Source organism: Ursus arctos, unplaced genomic scaffold (genome assembly GCF_023065955.2).
Source record: "Ursus arctos isolate Adak ecotype North America unplaced genomic scaffold, UrsArc2.0 scaffold_21, whole genome shotgun sequence".
NCBI lineage: Eukaryota > Metazoa > Chordata > Mammalia > Carnivora > Ursidae > Ursus > Ursus arctos.
Window position 1 is genome coordinate 8,605,388 of NW_026622886.1, and position 24,091 is coordinate 8,629,478.

At 50.6% G+C, this 24,091-nt stretch overlaps 1 protein-coding gene across 3 annotated transcripts in view; it reads right to left on the reverse strand.

Annotated features, from left to right (window-relative positions):
• ABTB3 (ankyrin repeat and BTB domain containing 3) overlaps window positions 1–24,091 on the reverse strand; it is a 299,729-nt gene that overhangs the window by 37,385 nt on the left and 238,253 nt on the right. For 2 of the 3 annotated variants that reach the window (XM_026499737.4, XM_044384464.3), the window contains 7 exons: window positions 10,143–10,308; window positions 7,833–7,922; window positions 5,827–5,928; window positions 3,795–3,888; window positions 3,543–3,678; window positions 2,605–2,825; window positions 929–1,107 (listed from right to left, as the gene is read on the reverse strand). In XM_026499737.4, the coding sequence (XP_026355522.1) occupies window positions 929–1,107; window positions 2,605–2,825; window positions 3,543–3,678; window positions 3,795–3,888; window positions 5,827–5,928; window positions 7,833–7,922; window positions 10,143–10,308 (988 nt within the window). The remainder of the gene's footprint in view (window positions 1–928; window positions 1,108–2,604; window positions 2,826–3,542; window positions 3,679–3,794; window positions 3,889–5,826; window positions 5,929–7,832; window positions 7,923–10,142; window positions 10,309–24,091) is intronic. The other variant, XM_044384463.3, reaches the window with a different exon arrangement.

The following is a 24,091-nucleotide window of genomic DNA, read 5'->3' on the forward strand; positions in this document are numbered from 1 at the left end:
GCCCCTGGGACCCATTGAGAAGCCCTCAGGGTACGTGGTCCTTGATGCACAAACTCCTCAGAGCCTCTCAGGCAGAGTGGTCATCCCCGGTGCTTCCATGGCCACAGTGGTGGGGCATTTGTCACAGTCTCCCCCTGCCCGTGGCTCTCCACCCCGATGGATGGCTGGGGGATGGGCACCTACTGCCGTCCATCCTCAAAGCTCTCCAGCAACGCACACAATGCCGCGTGGCCCACTGGCTGGGACCAGACATCTATATGGTATCGCCAAACAAGTGACCCCAAATAAATTTTTAAGAATGGATCTCATAATGGCCCAAGGGCTGGAATGATGTTTTTTATGGGGTTGCAGCATTTCCCCATTGCAAGAATTAGGAGGTGTGAGGAAGGGGTGACACTCATTGGATCCTCTGTACCCGAAAAGCTTTCTCCAGGGCCTGGCTTTGCAGGGTCTGTAGCCCGTTGATCGGAGGAGCTGTACTATTTCCCTCTTCCCGCCAAATTCCTATCTGTGCATCCAGGCCTGCTCACGTCTCATCACCTCTGTGACACCTTCCCTGACCGACTCACACCTCTCAGAGCCCGTGCCACCCAACTGAACACTGTCTCCTAACCCTCGGATGGCCTCAGGGCACATGTATGAGCATGATCACCCCAGCTGTCCTGTAAATTCCCTGGGTTAGAAGGTATCTCTCTACTTTGTCCCATGTGCCCAACAGCTTTGGAACACAGCAGGTGCTCAGCAAGACAGCGGCCCACAAATGACGGCACAAGTAGCTTTAGCCAGCTGGGCACATGTGCCACCAGCGGCCGTGACCACGGGATTCCTACCTGAAGGGCGAGACCAGGCTAAGGGACCGCTGAGGTCGTGAACCTCCCCCCTTGTTCTCTGCTGCCGACCGACCGCAACAGCGTTAAACTTCTCCTACCTTGCTCGCTTTCAAGATCTCAAACATCAGGGGCAGGCCTTGGGTAATGAGCTCCTCCGTGTACTCTTCCTCCTGGATGGTCTTGAACTCCTTCAACAGGCACTGGATGAGAGGCCTGCGGTGTTGCTGGAAGGCGATCCGCAAAGACTCCAACCACGTGTGCAGTGTCCACGGGACCCCTGGGAGGGGGAAGGGAGGGCATGGAGGGGAGGAGAGGACAAGGCAGAAAACAACCACAACGGAAGGTGTGTTTTTATCTGGAAGCTGGCCTCTCCCCAGGACAGCACCAAATGACGAGACCAAGACAAGAGCCTGACTTGGGTCAGTGTTGCTTTTTCTCCCCCAAAGACTTGCAGACGTCGAAACAGAAGATGATAAACGAGTTCCCTCAGCTCTGTGCATGCTGTTCCCAGTATCAGGAGCTGCATTTTACCAGCTATCACCGTCATGGAGAACATGCAACTGCCACACGCTGCTCATGCCTTCTCCATACTTCTGGGTCCTGACTCCTCCGCTCACCTCGCCCCTTCTGCCTGCTGGGGGGACGGAAGCTCAGGGAGGGAAGGGGCTTGCCTGGGACGAGACAGTACATCACGCCCAGAGGAGAGCTCAGAGCTGGTGACACCCATCGGTGGACTTGACCATTTACGGCCCCGTCCAGGACGGACACGGGCGTCACAGAAAGACCCAGGAGGATACCCCTGCCACTCCCCCGTGCAAAACGCCTTTTCCATCTGTGGGTGCTTCATCAGGCCTTCCTCCTGTAACAGAAACCTGTCCAGCAGCTCATTGCTGTGTTGTGCTTCTCCCTGCTCACGGAGAGCCACCGAGGAAGAGCGGGTCTCCCTCCTGTTTACAGGGAGCAGGCCATGCAGAGAGCAGACCTTCATCATCCTGCCAAACAGGGCCTCAGGGCAATGGCATAACGTCCCACATACTACACAGTCACTCTGAGACAGAGGCCCACGTCCGGAACAGCGGCAGCGGGGCCTCTCCTCAGGCCCTCCGCCCACCTCGACCTGCCGTTCCAGGTCAGTTGAAGGCCCGCGCTAGGTCCCGCTGTTCTGGGGCGGGGCCGCTGCCCCCAGACGGGGAAGGCTGGGCGGGCCTGCTCCCTGGGCACACGGAGGAGATGGGTCTGAGCTAGCTCACTCCAGAAAGAGCCACCCGAGCTTTTCCCGGGAGTGGCTTTGCGGCCCGAAGCTCCGTGGGCGAGCCCGGTAAGAAAGCAATGCCCTCCTCCTAGCTGGTAGCCTGGCCGCGGCTTCATGGTGCTGGGCGCTCTAAGGCAGTGATTCACCAACCACTGGGAGCCACCTGGGATGATTGTTAAACATAAAGATTTCCGGCCTTTATTCATCCAGACCCGCGACAGCAGAGCCTCTGGGTGTAGGGCCTGGCAATCTGTATTCGGACAAGCTCCCAGGTGATTCCAATTCCTAAATTCTCAGGGTCCAGAGTTGGGGAATCATGAGAAAGTGACCTTTGGGGCTGGCGGGTTGCTGCTGTCTTTGGGGGTCGTGTGGGTGTGTTAGCCTGAAAGTGCTCCAACCAGCAAACAGGAAGCTCCCTGGCCCCGTGGTGTGTGTGCGCGCCCACGTGTGCGTGTGCGTGTGCGTGTGACCTAAGGCTGGGCAGGGGTGCTGTGCCCAGCGGTGGAGGGTGTCCAGACTGACCTATGCTCCTGATATCAATTGTGACATCCACGTAGCCATGCTCAGCGCTGTGATACATGGCCTCCCTCAGGGCTCTCAGTTTGGCCTTGCTGTTGCGGCTGGCACACAGGGGAGGCGGGGCTGTCTCCGCCAGGTCAGTCCCCTCGGCCAGAATCTCCTCCAGGGACAGGATATCACTCTTCTCCTTCTCTGGCTGAGCGAGCAGTTTGCGGAACACATTCCTGTCAATCATAAACCCAGAGAGGAAGACACTCAGAGATGGAAGGGCTTTGCTGGGGCAGGGACAGGGTGTGGGAAGTGGGGACACCACTCATGTGAGACAATGGAATGACGGGAATGACTCAGGGGTGGTAGTTTCAGAGGCCTGACCACGGGTGCTTATATTTTAAGGATGGAGGAGATGGGGGGAGGGGCATGGCTGGCTATGTTTCCTTGAGGGCAGTCTGGAGCTAAGTGCTTTCCTCAAGTATCTGGAAGGTTCTACAACTGTGCCCTTTTAACCATCAGCCTGCACGGGGTCCCCCAGTGACTTGGCTTTACTTGGGTTATGTGGAATTAAATAGGACAGGGTAAACCCTGAAGGAAATGTAGACAAGTGGTAACCAAACGTCAGGGGTTTTATTATTTTTAAAATGGATTCTTCTCCCTTCCTGGCAGCTGAGGTGATGGGCTCTGACCAACCCTGGCAAAGAGTGCATCTCTGTGAGGTGAAAGCTGATCGGGAAGGGACGAAACGAGGCAGTCTGAGTAGATGTGCGCTGCGTGGAGTTGGCTCTGAGCAGGAAGCTGGCAGGTAAGGCCACTCTGGCCGGGCCTGGGCTCTGGCCTGCCTCTGGGCCCCACATCCAGAGATGTAGTGGGTCTGGGGTAGGCCTGGGAATCTGCATTTTTAACAAGCACCACTTGGGACCTTGTGGCTTTGGCCCATCCTAGCCTACCTGTGTCCGTGGGCTGCAGCCTGGCTGAAAGAGTTCATATCACCCTGGGGGGTGGTAGAAATTCCATTCCTGTACATGGTTCCTATCAGGGGATCCGCACCACGCTCCAACAGCAAACTAACCAGCTCAAAATTTCCTGCAAGCCCAGAGAAGGGGGTTTTATAAGCGAGTCAAGCAAAGATACAGTCACAGACACATTGAGGGCCAAGGTGGTGGAGACCCTCGGCGGGGTCGAGTCTCAGCGGCTCTTACCTACGGCGGCGGCCAGCTGGAGGGGTGTTTCTGAGTAGTTCTCCTCGCCGTGCTCCACGGAGCCTTCCACCTTGGCCCCGGCGTCCAGGAGCAGCTGTGGAGGAAGAGTGGCCACGGAGACATTTAAAGGACACGCACTGTGAGGACACATCAGGAAAAGCTGGTGGAAGTCATTGCGATGCCAATGTTCCTGCCCTCCCTCTGGGTCAGGGGCCGTGTGCACAGGGTGAGGGCAGCTGTCTGCCGGAGGGTGAACTGACAGCCTCCTGAATCTCCCAGAAGCTCGGACTATCCAAGCGTGGTCCGCGGAAAGCAGCATTGGCATCACCTGGGAGCTTGTTGGAAATGCTGGCTCTCAGGCCCCACCTCGGACCAACTGAATGAGAGTTTGCCTTTCAGCAAGATCTCCAGGTGATTGATATGTACGTTCAAGTTTCTAGAAGCTTAGACGCTCATGGAGCCAGAGTGCTGGAAGACTCCCTTTTTAGGGTTGGGTACACAAAGCCTCGGAGAGCATCAGAACGGTCTCTTAGAACCACAGAATCTTGAGTTCCAAAGAGTTTGGGGACCACCTGGGCCAACCAGGGCACGCATCCCTTCTAGAACACCCTGGGTAGCTCTGAGGATAGTTTAGCAAATGCTAAGTTTCCTGGCCAGCGAGATCAGTTACTTAAGTGGCAGAGTGAGCTTTGAGGAGTGTACTCCGTTCTGGGCTATATTCTTGAAGATCCCTGGGCTTCTTAAAAATGGAAGCTGTCCATGCTGGGCCTCACTCACAGTGAATGTGCTCTCAGCACTGCTAATGGAAAACGAGGGGGAGAGATCTGCCTTCTTTACTCCCTGCCCAGGGCTCCCTGAGGGCACAGCCAGGAGAGGGCTGCTGATGGCATTCCATGCCTCGTGTACCTGCAGGGGACAGGTGGCCTGACTTCATTTGGCTTTGCTTGGCTGCCTGCTGCTCCTGTTCTTGATTTAAAGGCTTGGGGATGCCTCGTGTCCACTAGGCCACTCCCCCCCCCCATCCCTCCTTTACTATATCCCTCTACCAGGAGTGAACTGGCCATGACATTCTACAGCGCAGAAGTCAGCTCTCAGCGTGACACGTCATACACTCTGCCTCCTGGAACATGACTTTGGATCTGCCTGAAGGAGTCCCATGGCCGAGGAAACACCAAAAGAGTCCTGTGGCTCTCCACCATTGCCCCGTGGTCCCTGTAACATTCCTTCCTGCACTGCAGACTTCTAAGAGGCTTGGACCACATAAAAGCAAGCGTTCCCGATGTACCCAAAGCTCAGCACGATGACGCCAGGGGGAGTAATGGACCTGGATGCGGATTTCTTTTTTTCAGATGCACTGAAGACCGAGTTTAAGATCTAGAATGTACTGGACGGCTGGTCCTTGAACACCAACTGTACAACAACCAGAAAAAGCCCAAGCAATACATACTTCAATGCCCAAGGGACCTCGGATGAGGGCATCTCTCCATACCTGGGGAGCCGTTTCAGAAGACACGTGCAAAGGCCCTCCTCTAGACCTCTGGGATCAGATTCTCAGTAAGTGGGATCCCAGCAAGTGTCTTTTCGAACCACTCCCTTGGTGACTTGGGGATGCTTCTTTCCACTAGTTAGAAACCACTAGACTCTACACAAGCACCAGGGTCACACCTAAGGGGAGGTTCCAAGGTCTCACACCAGCCAAGTCTTACGTTCACGTTACGACAAGCAAAATGGACAAATCCGCAACATCACAGCTCAGGCCCCACCCCCGAGCAACCAGGAACAGCTTCATCCGTTTGCCACTCGTGTGTGTGAGGCTGCGTGTGGGTCTGTGATCATTTCATATTGGTTAAAGCCAGGCCATATAGATCATTACATATGATATTTGCATCTATATGATATGAATGTGCTATACTTCATTGCAGTTAACCAATATGAATCCCTCAGGGAATGTGCATGCTGGGAGAGGTACAGATTTGCATAATGGAGGAGGTAAAATTAAAGGTCAGACGTGGGTAGGGAAATCCATTAATACCTGAACTACAGGAATATGTCCATGCAACACAGCAAAAGTCAGAGCCGTCCAATGGCGGGTCTCGGGGTGGACGGATGGATATTTATGAGGAGTACTGACAACCTATAAACAAATTGAAGTTATTTTCAAAATGTGACCTTCACAATATTTAGACTAGCAAGTCGGACCTATCTGTGGCTGGGCACGTGGGCTAGAGATGTACAGAAGGGCATCCTGGAAGTGTCTTGGGAAACGTTGGTGACAGTGGGGTAGTGACTTGAAGTCCTCTGTGCAGCGGAAGGACTCCTTTTGGCTCCTCACCTGCAAGGAGTTAAACTGATGATTTCTGACCTCCTCTAAGGTGCCTTGGAGGAGCTGTGATGGCAGCTACCGTGGGCCAGCTCCCCAGCCTGTCCCCTCTTTCTGCTTAAGGAAAGGGCCGCAGCACGTCAGATAGCGTGAGATGCCAGACCATGACGTCCACACCTTTAGGGGAGATTCTCAGCAGCAGCGAACCTCAGGCAAGGGGAGGTCTGTTTCGAGCTTTCAAGCCAGGGAAGACCACCACCCGTCTGATGGAGTGACATTCCCATCTGGTCACAGCTCACCCTACCATGTCCTCATTTCACTCTTCGGTTGGCTTCCTAGGAGACTAGGACCCTCATGCTGTTGGAAACCTGGGCACAAACCCTTCCCTGGACACACCATGAGATCTGATCTTGGTCTTTCAATATGGGGGCCTCGACACATCCTAGGCCAAAAGAGAGGCAGCAGGGCAGCTGAAGTTTGGGGTCCTGCAGGACTGGCACCCACACATGGCTTTTCTCCCAAACACTCCTGGGGGCATCTATCTAGCTGTGATACCTGTTTCATTCAGAGCAGCTGAGTTCACTGATCACCTGACTGGGAAAAGGCCTTGAGCTGGGATGGGCTAGAGAGGACCAGAGAAGCCCACCAGGACCCAAAGATGAGGAGCCCTTGCAGGGGTCTGCACGGTGGTGGGGGATTCATAACAGGCAAGAAAATCCCCAATACTTGAGACTTGTAATATCCAAAATGGCCTGGATGCAAAACTGTGTCTACTGCCTGTTTTCCTCAGATGAGTATCAAATTCACTAATTTAAAAAAAAAAAAAGCACAGTACTAAGACTACGAGAACATCTGATTCTGCACTAACAAGTTTATAGGGTTGCTGAGCTAGGACTGCAGCATGCCAACCTTCCCAGCCTCTGGGGCTGCCGATCGCTGGCTGCCAGAACGACAGGATAGAACATGGCCAAAAAGCGTGAGTTCACCTACTACGAGCCTCGAGGTGTTTGTGGGGGAACCGATATTAACTGAGTCCCGAACTTATGCTAGGTACCCTTTGTATTTATTTCTTCCAGCGACCCTCTGAGATGGGTGTGATTGTTCTCTCCCTGTTGCGGATGGGGACGCGGAGCTCCAAAAGGTTAAGCCTCCTGCCCAAGCAAGTTGCTAAGACTCAGCATTTCCCGAATTTGAGCCCAAGTGTCAAATTCTAAAGCCCGTGGGGGTGCGCTTTCCACTCTATACACCACACTGCCTCTAGGAAGCTTTGTGATTGGCTTGAAGACCTGTGGCTTCAACTCAGCCAACAGGTGAAGCAATCAGGGTTTGGTTGGGAGGGCGGAGGATCTGGGGGAGCTAAACCTCAAGTCAGGGAATATGGACCAGCTCTGTATTAGGCAGAAAGGGCTGATGGCTCAGGAGTGCGCTCTCTGCCCCGATCCCCGAAGGAATGGATCAGTTCCGCTGAAGCAAAGGAAAGCAGGTGCTCCTCGCAGCTTGCAGGTTGTTTTTAAATGAAATGTACATGCAGGCAGTTCCTTGCAGTGTGGCTGGGCTGGGGCCTTGGGATACAGGAAATCCACCAGCTGGTCTGACCTATTTGCTGGACTGAGCACCCTTCGTGGTGGCTCTGGGGAGAAAAAGCCCCCTCTCTTCTTTGCTCCTTTCCCCCGGGGGACTGTCAGGCCGAGGGGCCCTGCAGCCCTCTGCACCCTCACCTCGACATTCAGGTCAGCTCCGGCATCCAGCAGCATCTGAACCATCGCCTCGTCCCCACGGACACAGGCGTACATCAGGGGGGTCATGCCCTGCAGTGGGTTAAAAACCAGAGAATGGAGAGGGTTTACACGGGGGCTGTCACTCCACAACAAATGGAAATTCTTACTTGTGTGTAGGTGGCTACGCTTGCATTCAAACTCCAGCATTAAAAAAATAAACGTGCCGCCCTAGGACTCATAAGGTCATAATCCTCCATATTTTGAAAACCAAAATGTAAGCAAAAAAAAAGGGGGGGGAGAATGTTTTTTTTTTTTTTTTAAACAATTATCTTTGCTTATGTTGGAGTGTTTTCATTTGTCTGTCCTAAGGTGCAGCAGACCTAAGAGTGTTTGCTAAAACAAGTGGCTGATTTCAACTTACGGGTCTTAGGAACTTTCTGGATTCTGTGACATCACTCCAAACTACCTAATTCATAAACACTGTTTCCTTGACATTTTCTCCTTCACAGTATAACAAGCGTCATCTTTGCTTTCTATAAGCGGCAGGTCAGTGTCAAGGGAAATTGGATGCCTCTGAGCATGCCCCCGTCACTGACGTCGGGTCTGACATTATCATTTACAAGCAAAAGGCAAGCGAATGAGGAATGGTTTTTAGGAATTCCATATTTGCTTGTGACTTCTGTTTATTTTGAAGTTCCACAACCAACAGAAGGAAGGGATGGAGTTTTCAATAAATAGTGCTGTAAAGGTGGCTATTTGGGAAAACATGCAAATTAGAGCCTTATCTCACACCATAAGCTAAAATAATTTCTAGTTTGATTAGAGATATAGAGAAAAATTAAAACCATAAAAGACATTTAATTGGATCTGTTTCTAAGGTGTAAAAGTAATGGAAGAAATCACAGACAGAAATCATTACAGTGTTGAGGACATGAAATTGAAAACATCATAAACAAAATGGAAAGATAGACAATAAATCGAGACACGTCTGTCATACTATAACAAAGGGTTATACGTCTAATATGTAAAGAGCTCTTCTAAATGAAGAAGACAGTAAAGCTCCAATGAAAGACTGGCAAAAGGTAAGTAAAAAAAGAATAGGGAAACACATATACTGTTGGAGGGTGTGTACAAGGAAACAAAATCTCTGGGAAAGTAATTTGAGATTGAGAACCTTCAGAACGGTTGATACGTTCGAGCCACTATTTCCACTTTCAAGAATTTCCTTAATGATGAGCATAGCATAACATATAGGATTGTAGAATCATGATTCTGTACACCTGAAACTATTGTGTCCACTATACTTCAATTTAAAAAAAACTTCCCTAATGAAATAATCAGGGATTTGAACAAATGCTGTGTGTTTAACTCGGCATTGTTGATACAAGTAATCAGAAACAACCTAAATATCTAACAACTGAGGGTGGCAAACTGAATAAATAATATTACCCTTAATGGAGCCATTAAAAGTGATTTAAAAAAAGAGTATTTAATGATACTGCAAAGTACCTTTAATATAAATTATTGGAAAAGGCAAGACGTTATAAATCTCTTTTAAAAAAATAATGGAAGTGTGTGTGTGTGTGTGTGTGTGTGTGTGTGTGTGTGTGTTAGGACTCCTCGCTGCTCAGGAAAATTCTTAGCTACTATTCTTCCCCTGGAACTCACGGCATGAGCTGTCCATATGAAAAACAGCTCCATCTGCCCCTTGTGACTTTCCATCTGGGGCTCACATTGAAAACTGCTGTTTGTTTTCTCTGTCCGTGACATCTTCACCCACATGCTGTCTCTTGATTGGTAGACACACCAGCCTCTCACCATACCTCAGTCTCAGGGGCTCGGGGGGCAGCTGCCTATCTCTGAGGTGCCTCCTAGGGTTCCCCAGAATGACTTCTGTGTATCTTAAACATACCCTGAAAGTTTGGTAAAAATACTCCTGGAGCTGTTCTGTGATGCGGTAACAGAAAGGCAGGCAGAGCACTAATTTTAACCATGCTCAAAAAAGGACATGAAGGACACATGCTAAATATAAATGATGGCTATCTGGGTGATGGCATTATTTCCTTTCTGGAATAGGTCTGTTTTTCTCTATTTTCCATTTCAGCTGCAATGATCATGTGCAACTTCTATAAAGATGAACAAGGATATTTTTATATTTTAAAAATTAAAACTATAACTACATTAAAAAAAACACCCTAAGTCACCAGTAGGGGGAGCGTGTGTCCAGGGCCTGCTGCTTCCATCTTGGCAGGGGGCAGTGCACCTGCTGGAGGTGGGGGGGGGGTCAGCTCAGACTCTCAGACCCTGTACCTGTTCGCTCATGGTGTTGATGCCGTCGGGCCCCAGCAGAGACACTGCCTGCTTCACCAGGTCAGTCCGTCCACAGTTCAGCATCCGGAAGCCCAGGTCCTGCTTAAACTTGGCTTCGATGGCCACTGCATCCAGCTTCCGAGAAGCACAAAAGCAGTCGTCGGCCCTAAGGAAGGGAGAGACGGTCAGTTGGGTGCAGTGGCTTCCCCAGGAAGTGGTCCTTGAGGACCAGGAGAGCTAGAAAGCACCAAGGATCCTTCGCATTTTTCCATGTCAACTGCCTGTTCCTAGGCTCCAATTAAAATACGGATGTCTTCATCCTTTGTCCTTCGTAACTGCCGCTTATCTGTCTTCCTCTGTGCTAAGTATGGCGAGAGCTAATATTCACTGAACGTTGACTATGGGGTAGGCACTCTGCTAAACATGAGTTAGTTTTGTTCAATCCCTACACAACCCCACAGGGCAAGTACTATCATTACCCCTCTTTTAACCATGGAGATAAATACACAGATAAAGGACTTGCCCAGGGCCACACAGCCAGCAACCTGTAGTAGACACTGTCCCAGACCCCTCTCTGTGCCCTCCCCTTGCTCATTCAGAGGGTGGAAACCAAGTAAAGGAGCCAGGTGTTCAGAATTCCTGGTTCCATTCCTGCTTCTAACTAAGCCACTTTGTGACCTAAGAAAAGGGTAAGTTTATGGGGAACTGCCTTCTTTTTTATCGTTGGAGGAAATGAGAGGGGCTACTCTTCCAGAAAGTTTATGGCTCCGAGGCTCCTCTTCATCAATAAGGCTAGGACCTGGGGGAAAGCCCTTGAGGGGTGAACCACAAAGGGAGCCTCAGGAAGTGGGTGGGATGGGTTTGTGCTTGACTCCTCGTTGGGTTTCTGATCTATCATTCATCTCTGCTTGGGCAGAAGGCTACCGTGAAATAGGAACCCAGGGTAGGAGATAGTGGGGCTCTGGACAGGAGACAGTAAGAATTTGCTTCTGGCCACCAGGGGGAGCTGATGCAGCGAAGACAGAAACCAGAGACAAGCACGAAAGCTTGGTGTTGATGTGGGGTCTAATCGGCATGCACACCTCAGGAGCTGAGTGTTGGGCTAGGCCTCCAAGAGCCCATTTGTATGAGCACTGGGAAGGACCAAGAAAGGCCCACTGTTGACCAGGACCCTGAACTCCAGGATTAAGACCTTTTCATGGCAGGCAGGGGAGCCAAGACCACCCAACACTGTTGGAGGACTCTCCAGGGATGATTGAGGGCTCTGCAGGTGTTGGGGGGGGGGGAGGACCAAAGGACCCTTGGCCTCAGCATCCAAGACGTGATGGGATTTATGCTATGAGGCATGATGCATGGGGCTTGAACTTGGGACTCTCACAGTGAGGGGGTTGCTAGATTTAGCAAATAAAAGTACTTTAGTAAATACTGCATGGAACAAACTTGCACTAGAACACTCTTGGCTGTTTATCAGAAATTGAAATTAGACTTTTTTTTTTTTTTTTTTTAATTTGGGAAAGGGCAGAGCCACCTGCCATGATTTGAAAAGAACACAAGGACAGACCATGGATCCCAGCATCTCCAGGGGAAGAGAGGAAACTCCCAGTGTGGTAGTGGGCTGCATCTAAGTTCCCTAAAAGATGGTCCAGGCCAAATAGGACAGAGCAAAAAAGGGTGAGAGCAACAGAGCCAGGTTCTGGGGCACATGACAGAGGCTTCTGGAGAGGGAAAGGTGGGGGTCTGCATGTGTTGTGTTGACGTGTCTGGACCCCTGATTGGGTGGGGTGTATGTACAGAACTTGGGGAGGTATCAGATTTGTCTAATGGTAGGGAAAACTTTTCTTCTAACAGACCACTATCTAGTCTGGGAAGAGGCTGATTTGTGAAATCAAGAGCCTCCTTCTTGAGAGCAAAGATGCTATGAATTGTCATTGTCAAGTGAACTTGCAGTTCCTCTCTCCCGTCTGTGTCTAAGTCCCTTCTGCTACCCTCCATGCTTGACTGACTTTCTCAATTAAGCATTTCCCCCCCCCTGGAGTCAAGTTGAATTCCACGTGACTGGAGAAATGTGTGGGCACCATGATCGGGGGCTAGACCCCACCCCGAGTTCCCTGAGAGCCCAGACTCATAAGTCAGTAACTCCAAGAACATCAGCACAAGTGTTTACCAGCTACAGAGGCCCTTGATTTTAATTACAAAGAGACAAATGGGAAGGAAATTACTGTAGCTAAGATGGTGATGATAATAATTGTTATTATAGGAAGCTAACGTTCATTGAGTTCTTACGATTGAAATCTAAGCTCTTTCCCTGTATGAAGTCATACAGGCTTCACCAGAAGCCCACAAGGGAGGTGCTAACAGGAGCCCCATTCTAGAGTTGGGGAACCTGCCCATGTCACAGGGCTGGTAAGCAGTGAGCCCATATACCACTGCTTTCTTGAGCACATCTCTTGGACGTCTCCCGGACCCTCACGTGTAGCATGTCCGAAATGCAACTTTTTCTTAACACGTCCAGCCCCCACCCTCCAAACCCGTCCCCCAGTCATCCCGTCTCTGGGGATGGCACCCCTGTCCACCCAGGTACTCAGACCAGAACCTTCTCCCATGCTCATGGCCATTCCATCAGCTGGATTTTGCCACCCCAACCCCAACCCCATCCACTGCTCTCTAGCTCCAAGGCCCACACACGGGTTCCAAACACTGGCCTCTCGTCTAGATAAGTGTGGTGGCCTCCCCACTGGTCTGTCAGCTTCCAGTCCGCTCTCCATACAAGCCAGTCTCTCTCTCTCTTTTCGAAAGATTTATTTATTTCAGAGAGAGAGCGAGAGAGCGAGAGCACATGCTCATGAGCAGGGGAAGGGGCAGAGGGAGACAAGCAGACTCCCCACTGAGCAGGGAGCCTGACACAGGGCTGGATCCCAGGACCCTGAGACCATGACCTGAGCCGAAATCAAGAGTCAGAGACTTAACCGACTGAGCCACCCAGGCGCCCCCAAACCAGTCTCTTACGCAAGAGTGAGCTTAACATGTAAGTAAGACCGTGTGGTGCTTCTGCTTACAACCTTCCCATGCCTTCCCGGGTACTGAGACTAGAATTCAGCTCTGGGGCCTGGCCCACGGGCTCTGCAGGGGTGGGGCCCGCCCCCACGGCCTTCGGCAGGTGCTGCCCTCCGCTGGCCAGGGTTTCTCCTGCCTTGAGGACTTCATACTTCCTCTTCCCTCTCCTGGCTCTTTGCAGCGCTGGCTCCTTCTCAGCCCTCAAATATGAGCTTGAATGTCATGTCCAGAGGAGGCCCTCTCTAAAGGAGGGTACCCCCCTTTCCTGCCTTTACATGCCCCATCTCTGGCTGATTTCACCCTTCCCTTTCTTAGCACCTTTCACAATCTGTGATTACTCCATTCTACTCTTCCTGTCTGTCTGTCTGTCTTACCGTTTGTTTGCTGTCAGCCTCCTGGGGGCAGGACCCCATCTATCCGGTGTGGCCTCTTACGTGCCTGAAGCACAGGGTCTTAGCTGAGAGGGAGCCACGCACCACCTACCCTTTGAGAGCAGGCCCCAGGAAACACCTGTTTTTCAAGAATCTCTCAGTCGTACAAAATGAGTAATGGTTCTGGTTACTGAATGTTACCAGCGAAAGCAGGTAAGAAACATGGTCCATAAAGGCTTGTGAAAACATGGCTTTCTGTTCAACCCGGTTCGTTAGAAAATTTAACTCTGTGACATTTAAATTCCTGCAGCATTCCTGTAAACACGACTCAGAGCTCCATTTACTCTTTCTGGAAGGTCCCGGAAGCATCTGCCACGGAAGACCAATAGGTCCCCCTGGGGCCTGGGTGAAGACGTGCGCCTTCCGAAGGGTGGGACTTATTTATGCAGAAATCTAGTAAGCGGGTCACCTGGGGCTTCACTAGAAAGTGATCAACTCTGTGGTTTTCCCCTCCAGTGGCTTTCAACAATGCCATAAAAAATCTGATCAATTTAACTAAGAGGTCAGCTACGGAAGTAGTCAATTTCTCTGATTTCTCAAGGGCCTGGGCCCCAAGAGATTGGCTTGATATTTTCCACCCCTTCGAGAATGTGACTTCAGAAAGATGTTTGCCAAGAAGCCTGCAGGCCTGAGCGCAGCAAGCAATCTCGTTGCCTTTCTCCCCTGGGAAGGAGGCAGCGTTGAGGAGGGATGCTGATGCATTCTGCTCATCTCTTGATGTACTCCCAGCGATAAACGCAAGCAGGTGAGGCCTCAGACACATTTTATTCATATGTTCATTTTTAAAGCTAGCATACATGGGAGTTGTGAGCAGGAACTCTGGCTCCCAGTTCTGTTACTTAGCAGCTGTGCAGTTTTGGAGCAAGTCACTTAACCTCTCTGTTGTTCAGTTTTCTCATCTGTAAAATGAATTTATAGTAAGAATAGCTTCCTACCAGACGACAGAGCTTAGCGCATGGCTCTCATGAAATGTTAGCGATCTCACATCATAATCATTATTGTAAATCACAAAGCAAGGCGTAGACTGGAGAGAACACAGCGTATTTGGAAGGACCAAATACAGAGACTTGGAGACCGAAGAACGCTGTAGTAATAGCACTTCCTAGGGTCTCAAAATCAGACACCGTATCTAACAAATTTCACCAGAATAAAGGCAGTCCTTTTCTCAGTGGGGACACCCTGGCCCCCAGAAAGGCTGCTGTGCCTCAGCACGGTTTTGCAAGCAGACTGAAGTGATGACAGAGGTCGGGAAGGGAAGGGGGATGGGGGTCACGCTTGAAGAAAGCACAGTTTCTGGAACAGTTCAACAGGCAGGAAATCGCAGAGCAGAGCCACTCAGGATGCTGGGGGCCTGCCCAGCCAGGCTCCCGGGCCTTCTTTTCTCCCTACCCCCGGGACCAATCGTGACACCCCCCCCCCCCCCCCCAGCCATGCTAGAAGGCGCCAGGCAGTTCCCAGGCTCCGTGAGCTTGGACTCTAGGCTAACTCTGGTAAGCCCATCCCCAGGGGCGTGGGCTCAGAAGGCTGACAGCCTGGGTTTGTCACCTGACTCTACCTCACTAACTGCTTATGCTGTGCTCCTAACCCTGCACAGGTAATTTAATCTCACGCCATTTCTCACGTGTAAAATGGGGACACTAGCATTTTTACACATTTTGCCGATTTAACAAATACTAGTTCTTACCATGTACCAGGCATATTACAACTTTCTGCAAATATTAACGTGTTTAATTCTCACAATAACCCCACGAGGAAGGCATTATTGTTATTAACTTTACAGACAAGAAAAATGGGGCACAGAGAGGTTAATTAACCTGCTCGTTGTCACACAGCTAATAAGCAGGAGTCAGGATTTAAACCCGGGCAGTCTGGCTCCAGAGTCTGTCCCACTAAGCACTCTGTACAGCCCAGTTCTCAGCAATGTGCTGGCAATCACTGGGCTTCCGTGCGTGACTCTGGGATCTGAACCTCAAAGGCCCAAAGAGTCCCCACAACCACGACCTCCCCTCACCAGGAAGAAAGAAGCCATTCCTTACTGCATGCTCACTGTGAGCCAGACACCATACCGAGTGCTCAATTCCTACCACTTCAACCGACCTCTCCTTGAAGGCAGTGTTATCATTATTTCCATTCTATGGACAAGGAAACTGAGGCACAGGTCTGAGTGTTCGACACTAAAGCTTGTCTCCCATGGAGCAGGGTTCACATCCCTTTTTGCTTCATACCTGCTACCCTGGGCGGGGAACTAACCCCTCTAAGCCTCTCCTTTCCTATCTGCAAAGCAGGGAGGATAATCGTAGTCCTTAGGCCTCTATCTGTGATGGGGATTAAGAAATCATACTGTTGAGCCACTCAGCGCAGTGTGTGATGATAACCGTACACAGGATGCATACTTCTTTGTATTCGTATATGCACGCTACTTTGTGATTGTAGGTCCTCTTTCCAGGGATTTAACCAGGCATCTGGAGGTCCCCCACCCCCCATCTTCCCACTACACACTTCTTCAGTCCCAGGGCAGGTCCTCCCTTGCTGCCACAGCCCTTTCCAGCTGCCGTGGCGCCCAGCCCTCGCCGGGGCCTTGTCTGCAGAGCCCGTGTGTGACAGCTCTGCTCTTGCTCCCGAGGCTTCTCACTTCCCCTTCCGTGTTTGTTCTTGTTCATCTCGGTCTTACCAGCTGGCTGGCAGCCTGGGAGACGGCAACTTCCCAGGCCCCTCTCAGAGGCAGCAACCAGGGGTCGGCCTGGGGGAGGGGTTGTGGGGGGGATGGTGGAGCCGCTCTGCCCTGCTCCCATGGAAGACGCCAGTGCCCACCATCGCGGGGCCCAGGCAGGGGTGATTACCTGCTGAGCAGATGACTCTGGGGGGGGGGGTGATACCGCCCCCCTCTGCTGCCTGGGCCCCAGGACGCGTGATTTGGCTTGTAACATGGTTCCAAGGCTGGCAGTCACATTAGTTGCCTTGGAACGGAGTAAAGATGTTAACAGTAGTCAGAGAAAGAGTAAAGATTTACAGTTTTCCTAACACACTGCAGTGGGTATGAACAGCGGCATTTACAGGTAGTCCCTGTGCTGAACGTTTCACAGGTGACAGCTCAGCTCCAAATAACCCACTGTCCTCTTTATTTTACAGGTGAAGAAGCCGAGGCCTGGGACGTCTGTCACTTGCCCAAGGTCCCACAGCTCGTAGGCGGGAGGGCTGGCGTTCAACCCCGCCGCTCTGACTTCGGAGCCCACGCTCACATCCTGCTTAAACCCTCCCAGGAACCCCACAAGGCAGGCTTCCGGATCCCCAGCATACAGAGGAGGACGCAGCGACCGAGAGGCCTTCAGTGGCCTGCCTTCAAGTCACTTGGCTCCTTCTACCTCCATTCGAACCCAAGCTAGGGGCAATGTCGTGATTCACGCATTCCCACGCACTGTTCACCAGCAGCACGCGAGCCAGATGGGGCCCTGCCCTCCCAGGCTGCGCAGAGAAGGGCATTAAGTGGGCTGTTAGCTACAGGGGTGACCACGTAATGGAAAACAGAGGTGTCTGGGAGAAAAATGAGAGGCATAACCCTAACTCCAAGTCCTAACTGAGGCTCAGCCAGCCAGCCTTTCATGTTCCTCTGTGGGATACCAGAGAGATTTATGACGTCGAGAAGGAGACAACGACGCTGATTTCATTTATCTGGACCCTCGGGAGCTCACTGAAGGGTGGCAGAGAGAACTACTGATGATATATATGCCAACACAGCCTAGTTCCTGGCTGCATAACCCTGGGCAAGTTTCCCCCTCTCTCTCTGGGCTTCCGCCTCCTCATCTCTCACATGGGGAGAACAGGACAAGTGCATTTAGATTTTGTGGGGAACAAGGGAGACAGTGCACACGAACCTATTCTGGCTACTCTGGAAGCCCTGGTGGCATATGGACACATGCCTAGAGAACGTGGGATATGTGATGCTGACAGAGACTATGAACTTCTAGAAGATGTGGACATTGGTCAGCCATCCGAAATGCAACAGAAACATCACAGACACGCAACACCCCCAGTACCTCTTCAGGAATGAGGGTAATGCGTTGGCTATGAGACAACACCTAAGCCAGGGTGTGGAAAACAGGGTTAATCTCAGACACCAACTCTGATTCATTTGTATGGCGGCTGGGAGAATGGTGTGAAGGAGGGTTCTGAGGCCAGTTCTCAGCTCAGCCAGGCGAGAGGAACAACAAAGCCCCAATAAACAGTTCTGAAAGCAACTGGTACGGTGGGAACAGGGCCAGGGTAAAGGCTCAGATGAATGTGGTTTTAAGTCATGGCTGAACCACCCAACAGCTGTGTGACGTTGCATAAATCACATTTCCTCCAACAGCCTCAGTTTTTCTCATCCATAAAATGGGGGCATGGGGCTAGTCAAGCTCTTGGGTGCCTCCAAGCATGGACATTCTCTGAGTTGATCCCATGTTTTCTGGTGCTCATGAACCATTCCTTACTTTGCACCAGCTTTCCTCCCTTCCTCCATCCCAACACTTGAGCTTCTCTGTCTTTGCTCTTACGTCACGCAAACTCTTGTACGTGGCCAAGCGGACCATCTGGGAAAGACACGTGTGGCAAGGAGTGCTATCTCCCAGCATTCCTTCTCCACCCCTCTCCTTAGAGCAGTACAGAATCTTTGGCCCTCCCTGAGTTTTGGCATGGCACGTGGCTGTCGGGTTAGAAATTTCTATTTCCCCTTGTGGCCAGTGACAGCCATTTGCCTAGAGTCAACAAACAGGAGGAGGAAGGGATGCAGGAACTTTCGTGTCCTGTGGTGAGCGGGAGCCAGCTCGGACTGGCTGGGAAACCGGCTGTGTGCCTCCTCCCCACTCTGTTGGTGACATCTCCCTGCTAGCCCGAAATCAGCCATCGTGGAAGTATTTACCCCATGGAATCCGGCAGGCACTACAAGCCACGGCTCCCGCTGTCCTGCTGTTGAACATTCACCAGCACACCACTGTCTACGTCACCGGCTTTTAAAAGGAACGTCGAGCCCTGGGGTAATAGCCCTATATCCCCCTCCTCAGCTGATAAGCAGACTTGCCAACATCCGAGCGCTGACCACGCAGGTGAGCCCAATGCGCTAAGGTGACGTTGGCCAACTTTATCTTACTGAGTGAGGTCGTCACTATTTTAGGCTTTAGGCTTGAGGGTCTCTGTTGGGGCTTGAGGACAGCCATAGACAAATGGGTGTGACTGTGCTCCCCTAACATTTTATTAAAAAATACCCAGGCTGACTCATGGGCCATGGTTTGCTGATGCCTGCTCTCAAGGGACCGCAGAGCAAGAAGACGGAAGGATCTGGGGTCTTTGAGGGATCGTGTGGAGCAGAGTTGCCCCATCAGCCTGCCCTGGCTGATCTATTACATGACGGAGAAAGAAACATCTATTTTAGTTCAGTCCCTGTACTTTGAGTTACTCTTGTCATCTAACTAATACAGGAGCTAAGAAAGTAACTGCCCCTTACGGCTACTCTCCTAACGCATCAGAACGGAAAAATACCTTGAATTGAAAGAACTGAAAGGGTCAGATTTGGCTGCGTTCTCCCATTTCCTAACTTCTTTTGTCTCTAGATAAGAATACGAGAGTCTGCAGGTCCAAGGCAGGGGTATACTCCTACCAAGTATGTAGGAGAGTAGGTTCCTGGGTTTTGTTCACAAGGGTCTGGTGACCCACAGGACAAAAGCCAGACAGTGTGCTCTGGGCATGCCTGTGGCTGCACTGGCCAGGCTGCCGGGGCGGGCAGGGGGAGGGGAGTCCTGAGGGGTGCATCAGGCCTGCAGGTGTCCCCGCTATGCCCCTCTCTAGTTTTCCAGTGTATTGGGATGAGGCGGGGGGAACGAGGCCAAGAATGTGCTGGTTGACACTTCTGTCACAAAGCAGCTCCGTGGTTCTCAAGGAGCCAAGAAGAAGGCCACATTCTGTTCTTGTTGTGAGGTGCAGGAGGTCCGACTGGAAGAGAATTTCAGGGAGCGGGGAGACACACAGGGTGTGGGGCCGAGGGGCAAACCCTAGGCCAGGGCAGTCCTAAGACCCATACTGCTGCCCAGCACACAGTTTGAAAACAGGCTGCAAATAACTTTCATGTGGGACGCACACGTGCCCAGTCCTCTCTGCTGTCTTCTGTCACGCTGGGTCCACTCGTGTGTTCCCTGCCTGGCCCTGGGCCTCTGAGTTTGGGCCCTGGAGTAGCGAAGGATGAATGTGGTTAAGTTCTAGAATCATAGATAGATATTAAGGAACTCCTATGTTAAGAATTCTTCATTAATTCATTCTGATCACCTATTATGTGTCAGACAGTGCCTCTGTACTCAAAATATTTTACTGCTTCCCTAATAATAATAATAGTAATAGCAAACACATAAAGGATTTCTTGTGTGCCAGGAACTATTTTAACTGTACATGTATATACACACGCAGATATAAACAGATCCTACACATACCTGTGAATGGATATGTGATTAAGTAGGCGTGTGTATCTACCTGTAACAGATATATGTACACACACATACTCATTCACATACACCATCTTGTCGAATCCTTCCCTTAACCCTGCAGAACTTATCTACATCTTTCAGAAGAGGAAACTGCAGCACAGAGAGGCTAAGAAACTCACCCAGGTCCCAGAGCCAGCAGATGGTAGGTCTGAGATTGGAACCAGGCAGACTGTTGCTGGAGCCCTGCTCTTCCCCCCCCACCCCTACCCCCTGCCTGTCTGTGCTATGGAGGTCTTCCACGTTCCCTTAGATGCTATTCAGACGCTGCCTGGCTCACTGCTAGATGCCACGTCCTGGGCCGGGGGCCAAAGAAACATAAATTCCCACTCACAGCCCTCAACCTCGAGGCCTTCTTGAAAATGCCCTCTGGAGAGTTCCCCATCACCCAACCATTTCTTCTTCCTCACCGTTCCAGCCAACGAGGCCCGCTGCCCATGCCACACACACATCTCCTTCCTGCTTTCTTGCCTGCACGCGTGGTGTGCCCTCACCTCAGATCCTCTCCCTGTATCCTGCTTTCCTTCAAGTCCTCCGGCAGACACGAGTCCCACTCAGCAGCTTCTGGCTTGCAGAATCCCAGAAGGTCGGTGCTGGACTAGAGCACTCAGGCCAGGTCCTAACCTTGCTAAGATCAGGATATGAGAGGCCTGGGAAGCATTAACCAATCTGAAGGGGTCCCAGAGGAGCAGACTCCATGTCTTCCTCTAAGGTCATTTAGCAAGTCTCTCTACGGATACCTTTAGACTTGGGTAGAGCAGCGATTCTCAACCAGGGGTGCCTCTGTCACCCAAGGGACACCTGGAAACGTCTGGAGACAGTCTGGGTGGTCACAGGTAAGGACGTGCTGCTGGTGTCTGGCAGGTAGACAGATGCTGCTGACAGCCTATGATGCACACCGCACCCCCTCCCCCCACCAAATAAAGAATAATCCAGCCCCAAATGTCTACAGTTGAGAGAGGCTGAGGTTGAGAAATCCTGGTGGAGGGTAATCGCATCTTTTTGCATCATCTCTTATAGATCAAGCAGTTCCCATTACGGGATTCTGTAAGCGTGACCATAAAACGGTGCCTTCAGAAATGAATTGTGAAATGACAATTCAGAGGACGATGGGCCTGACTTGGATACAAGCCCCCGGCCCCCCCGCTCAACACGCTTTCCCAAAAAGCCAAATTCCCTTTCATACTTCCAGGCCCCCAGCTGATGAGTTTTTCCTCTCTTTGGGGTAGCGGAAAGGTGAACAAATGGAGACTGAAGTAAGTCACACCAAGATCTCCGCCCACCTTTCTAAGGAAAAAAACTGTATTATCACAGCAAATGGGACATGTAATGGTGCAAAGTTCCTAGGAGAGACCTTCGTCCAAAAATTGTGTCTATTTGCTCTTTAGTGCTGCTGCCAAAGTACAGAGAAGGGCCGGCTCACTAACCGCCTCGGATGAGGTAACGGAAGTAGGATTCCACGTCCTCCTCCCGGCCAATCTTTTCCGCCTTGTGAGAGGTCCCCAGGGGCCTGGAACCTTTCTCCTCCTCCGAAGTAGATGGCCAGTTAGTGGCAAAACCCACTGCGTTCGCCCTCCCGCAAAATAGAAATTCTGGGTCTGTTCAAATATGTGAAAAAAGATCTCTCTCAGATGCAAGGGCTACAAACGCCCAGGAGAATGATACTCGCACGCTCATTTCCGAACGTGCTGTCGTGTTATTTTGAGTAGAAAATAATGAGGCATCGTCACACGGCTCTTGCTTTGGCATCATGGCTTATTTTAAAAGAGTCGAAAATGAGGCCTATCCTTTAGAGAAAAGAGTCACCCCTAATTCTGGCAAGCCCTTAATGTATCCCTTTTTGGCAGAGGCTGGTTATTGTCCCCCAGAGAGTCCTTTATCTCCTTCACGTATCGTTGTAGGACCTGAATGTTTAGCTGGGCACACAGCTGCCCAGAGAAAGATGACAGTCCCCCAGTTTCCCTGGCAATCAGATGCGGCCACACGACTAAGTGCGCATCAGCAGGGGGAAGGGAAGTGATGTGTGCAGTGTCTGGGGTCTGCTCTATCCTTCTACTCTCCCTCTTCCCACTAAAGAGAGGAAGTCCCGGTGGGTGGGCTCAGCCATATCAGGCCATGCAAAGGAAGGTATCACCCATGGGATGGCAGAGCGACAAGACGGAAGGTGCCTGGGTCCCTGGCACGGCGTTGCCATAACAGCCCCAGACTGCTCACGCCTGGACCGTTGTATGATGGAGAATTTCAAACTCCCGTCTTATCCAAACCACAGGTATTTTGCAGATCTGCCATGGCTAATGAATCTGTATCCTAATGAATCCATGCCGCAAATGGGGTTTTAAATTAAAATCAATTCAGGGAAGCACATGGGAAGTGCCAAGTACATCCCGGCCACTGGCTTAGGTGCTGGAGATTCAAAGAGAAAAGTACACACACCATCCTCCAAGGGGTCTAGAAAGAACTAGGCGGCTTCTGTATAATAATTTTCACAAATACACACACGCACCAGTTGCTGTGGTATAAGGGCAAAGCTTGAGTGTGACAATTCCAACATTCCCAGGGACACCAGTCCCATAAGGTGCTCTACGGTGGGTGCACAAATGTGTTCTGCAAAAGGCCGATTAGTAAATATTTTAGGCTTTGTGGGCCATACGGTCTCTGTCGTAACTACTCAATTCTGCCACTAGGGGAAAGCAAGGTGTGAAAGCAGCCACAGACCATAATAAGCAAACGCGTGTGGCTGGTGGTCCAGGTAATGTCATTTATAAAAATAGGAGGCAGCGGGCATCTGGGTGGCTCAGTTGGTGAAGCGTCTGCCTTCAGCTCAGGTCATGATCTCGGGGTCCTGGGATCGAGCCCCCGTATCAGGCTGCCTGCTTAGCGGGGAGCCTGCTTCTCTCTCTCCCTCTGCCTGCCTCTCCCCCTGCTTGTGCCCATGTGCGCGCTCTCTCTCTCTGTCAAATAAATAAATAAAATCTTAAACAACAAAACAAAACAAACAAAAATAAAAATAGAAGGCAGACAGTTCTAGTTTGCCAACCCTTGCTGTACGGTAAAGTATTTAAATAGGATAACCTTCTCTTTGGGACTTACAAGAAACACAGGATGTTAAAAGCACTGAGAAAGTTTTTTAAAAACCTATTTGATTTTTATTTAGGCCAGTGTTCCCCAAATTTATTGGAACACCTGCCACTTTAAAAAATCGAATGCTTATTAACATCCCAGAACCGGCCTTCTAAATATGCTATTGCAAACACTAGCTAAGTAACTTTCATCGTTAATAAATTAATTCAGGACACATGTAAAATAAAAAGGTAATACAATGACCACCTATATGCTCACCAGCCAACCCGGTGGAAAAAATAGAGCACTGTAAGTACAAACAAAGCATTCTAAGTACTGCACGCCCCTCCTGATTCTATGATGCTATCCACCTTCCTGAGATGACCTTCCCTCTTCCTGAGACGACCTTCCCTCTTCAGTCTGACATTTATCATCCTTACGCACGCTTCATACATTTTACTACGTTTACTGAATTTCTGATACTATACAGTCCATTTTGCATGGTGGTAAACTTTATGTAAATGTTAGCACACTACACAAAATCCTGCCTCGATGATCTTTTTTTTTCTTTTTTTTACGCAATACTGTTTCTGGGATTTGGCTGTGTAATAACATGTAGATGTGGTTCATTTATTTTCCTTGCTACTTGGTATTCCGTTGAACGAACATTTACTCGTTCCTTCTCTTGCAGACAGCTTGTTTCTTTTCCTTTTTCTTTATTTTGCTGTTATAATTACAAAATGAACATCCTTGTATACGCCTCCTTATTTCCACACGGAGGAGTTTCTCCAGGGTATAGACATAAGAGTAGAATAATGTGTTTCCAAGCTTACTTGAAAGTGGATTTGGAGGGCCCGACGGTGGTACAGAGGCGGTCTCCCTGTTCCACATCGCTGCT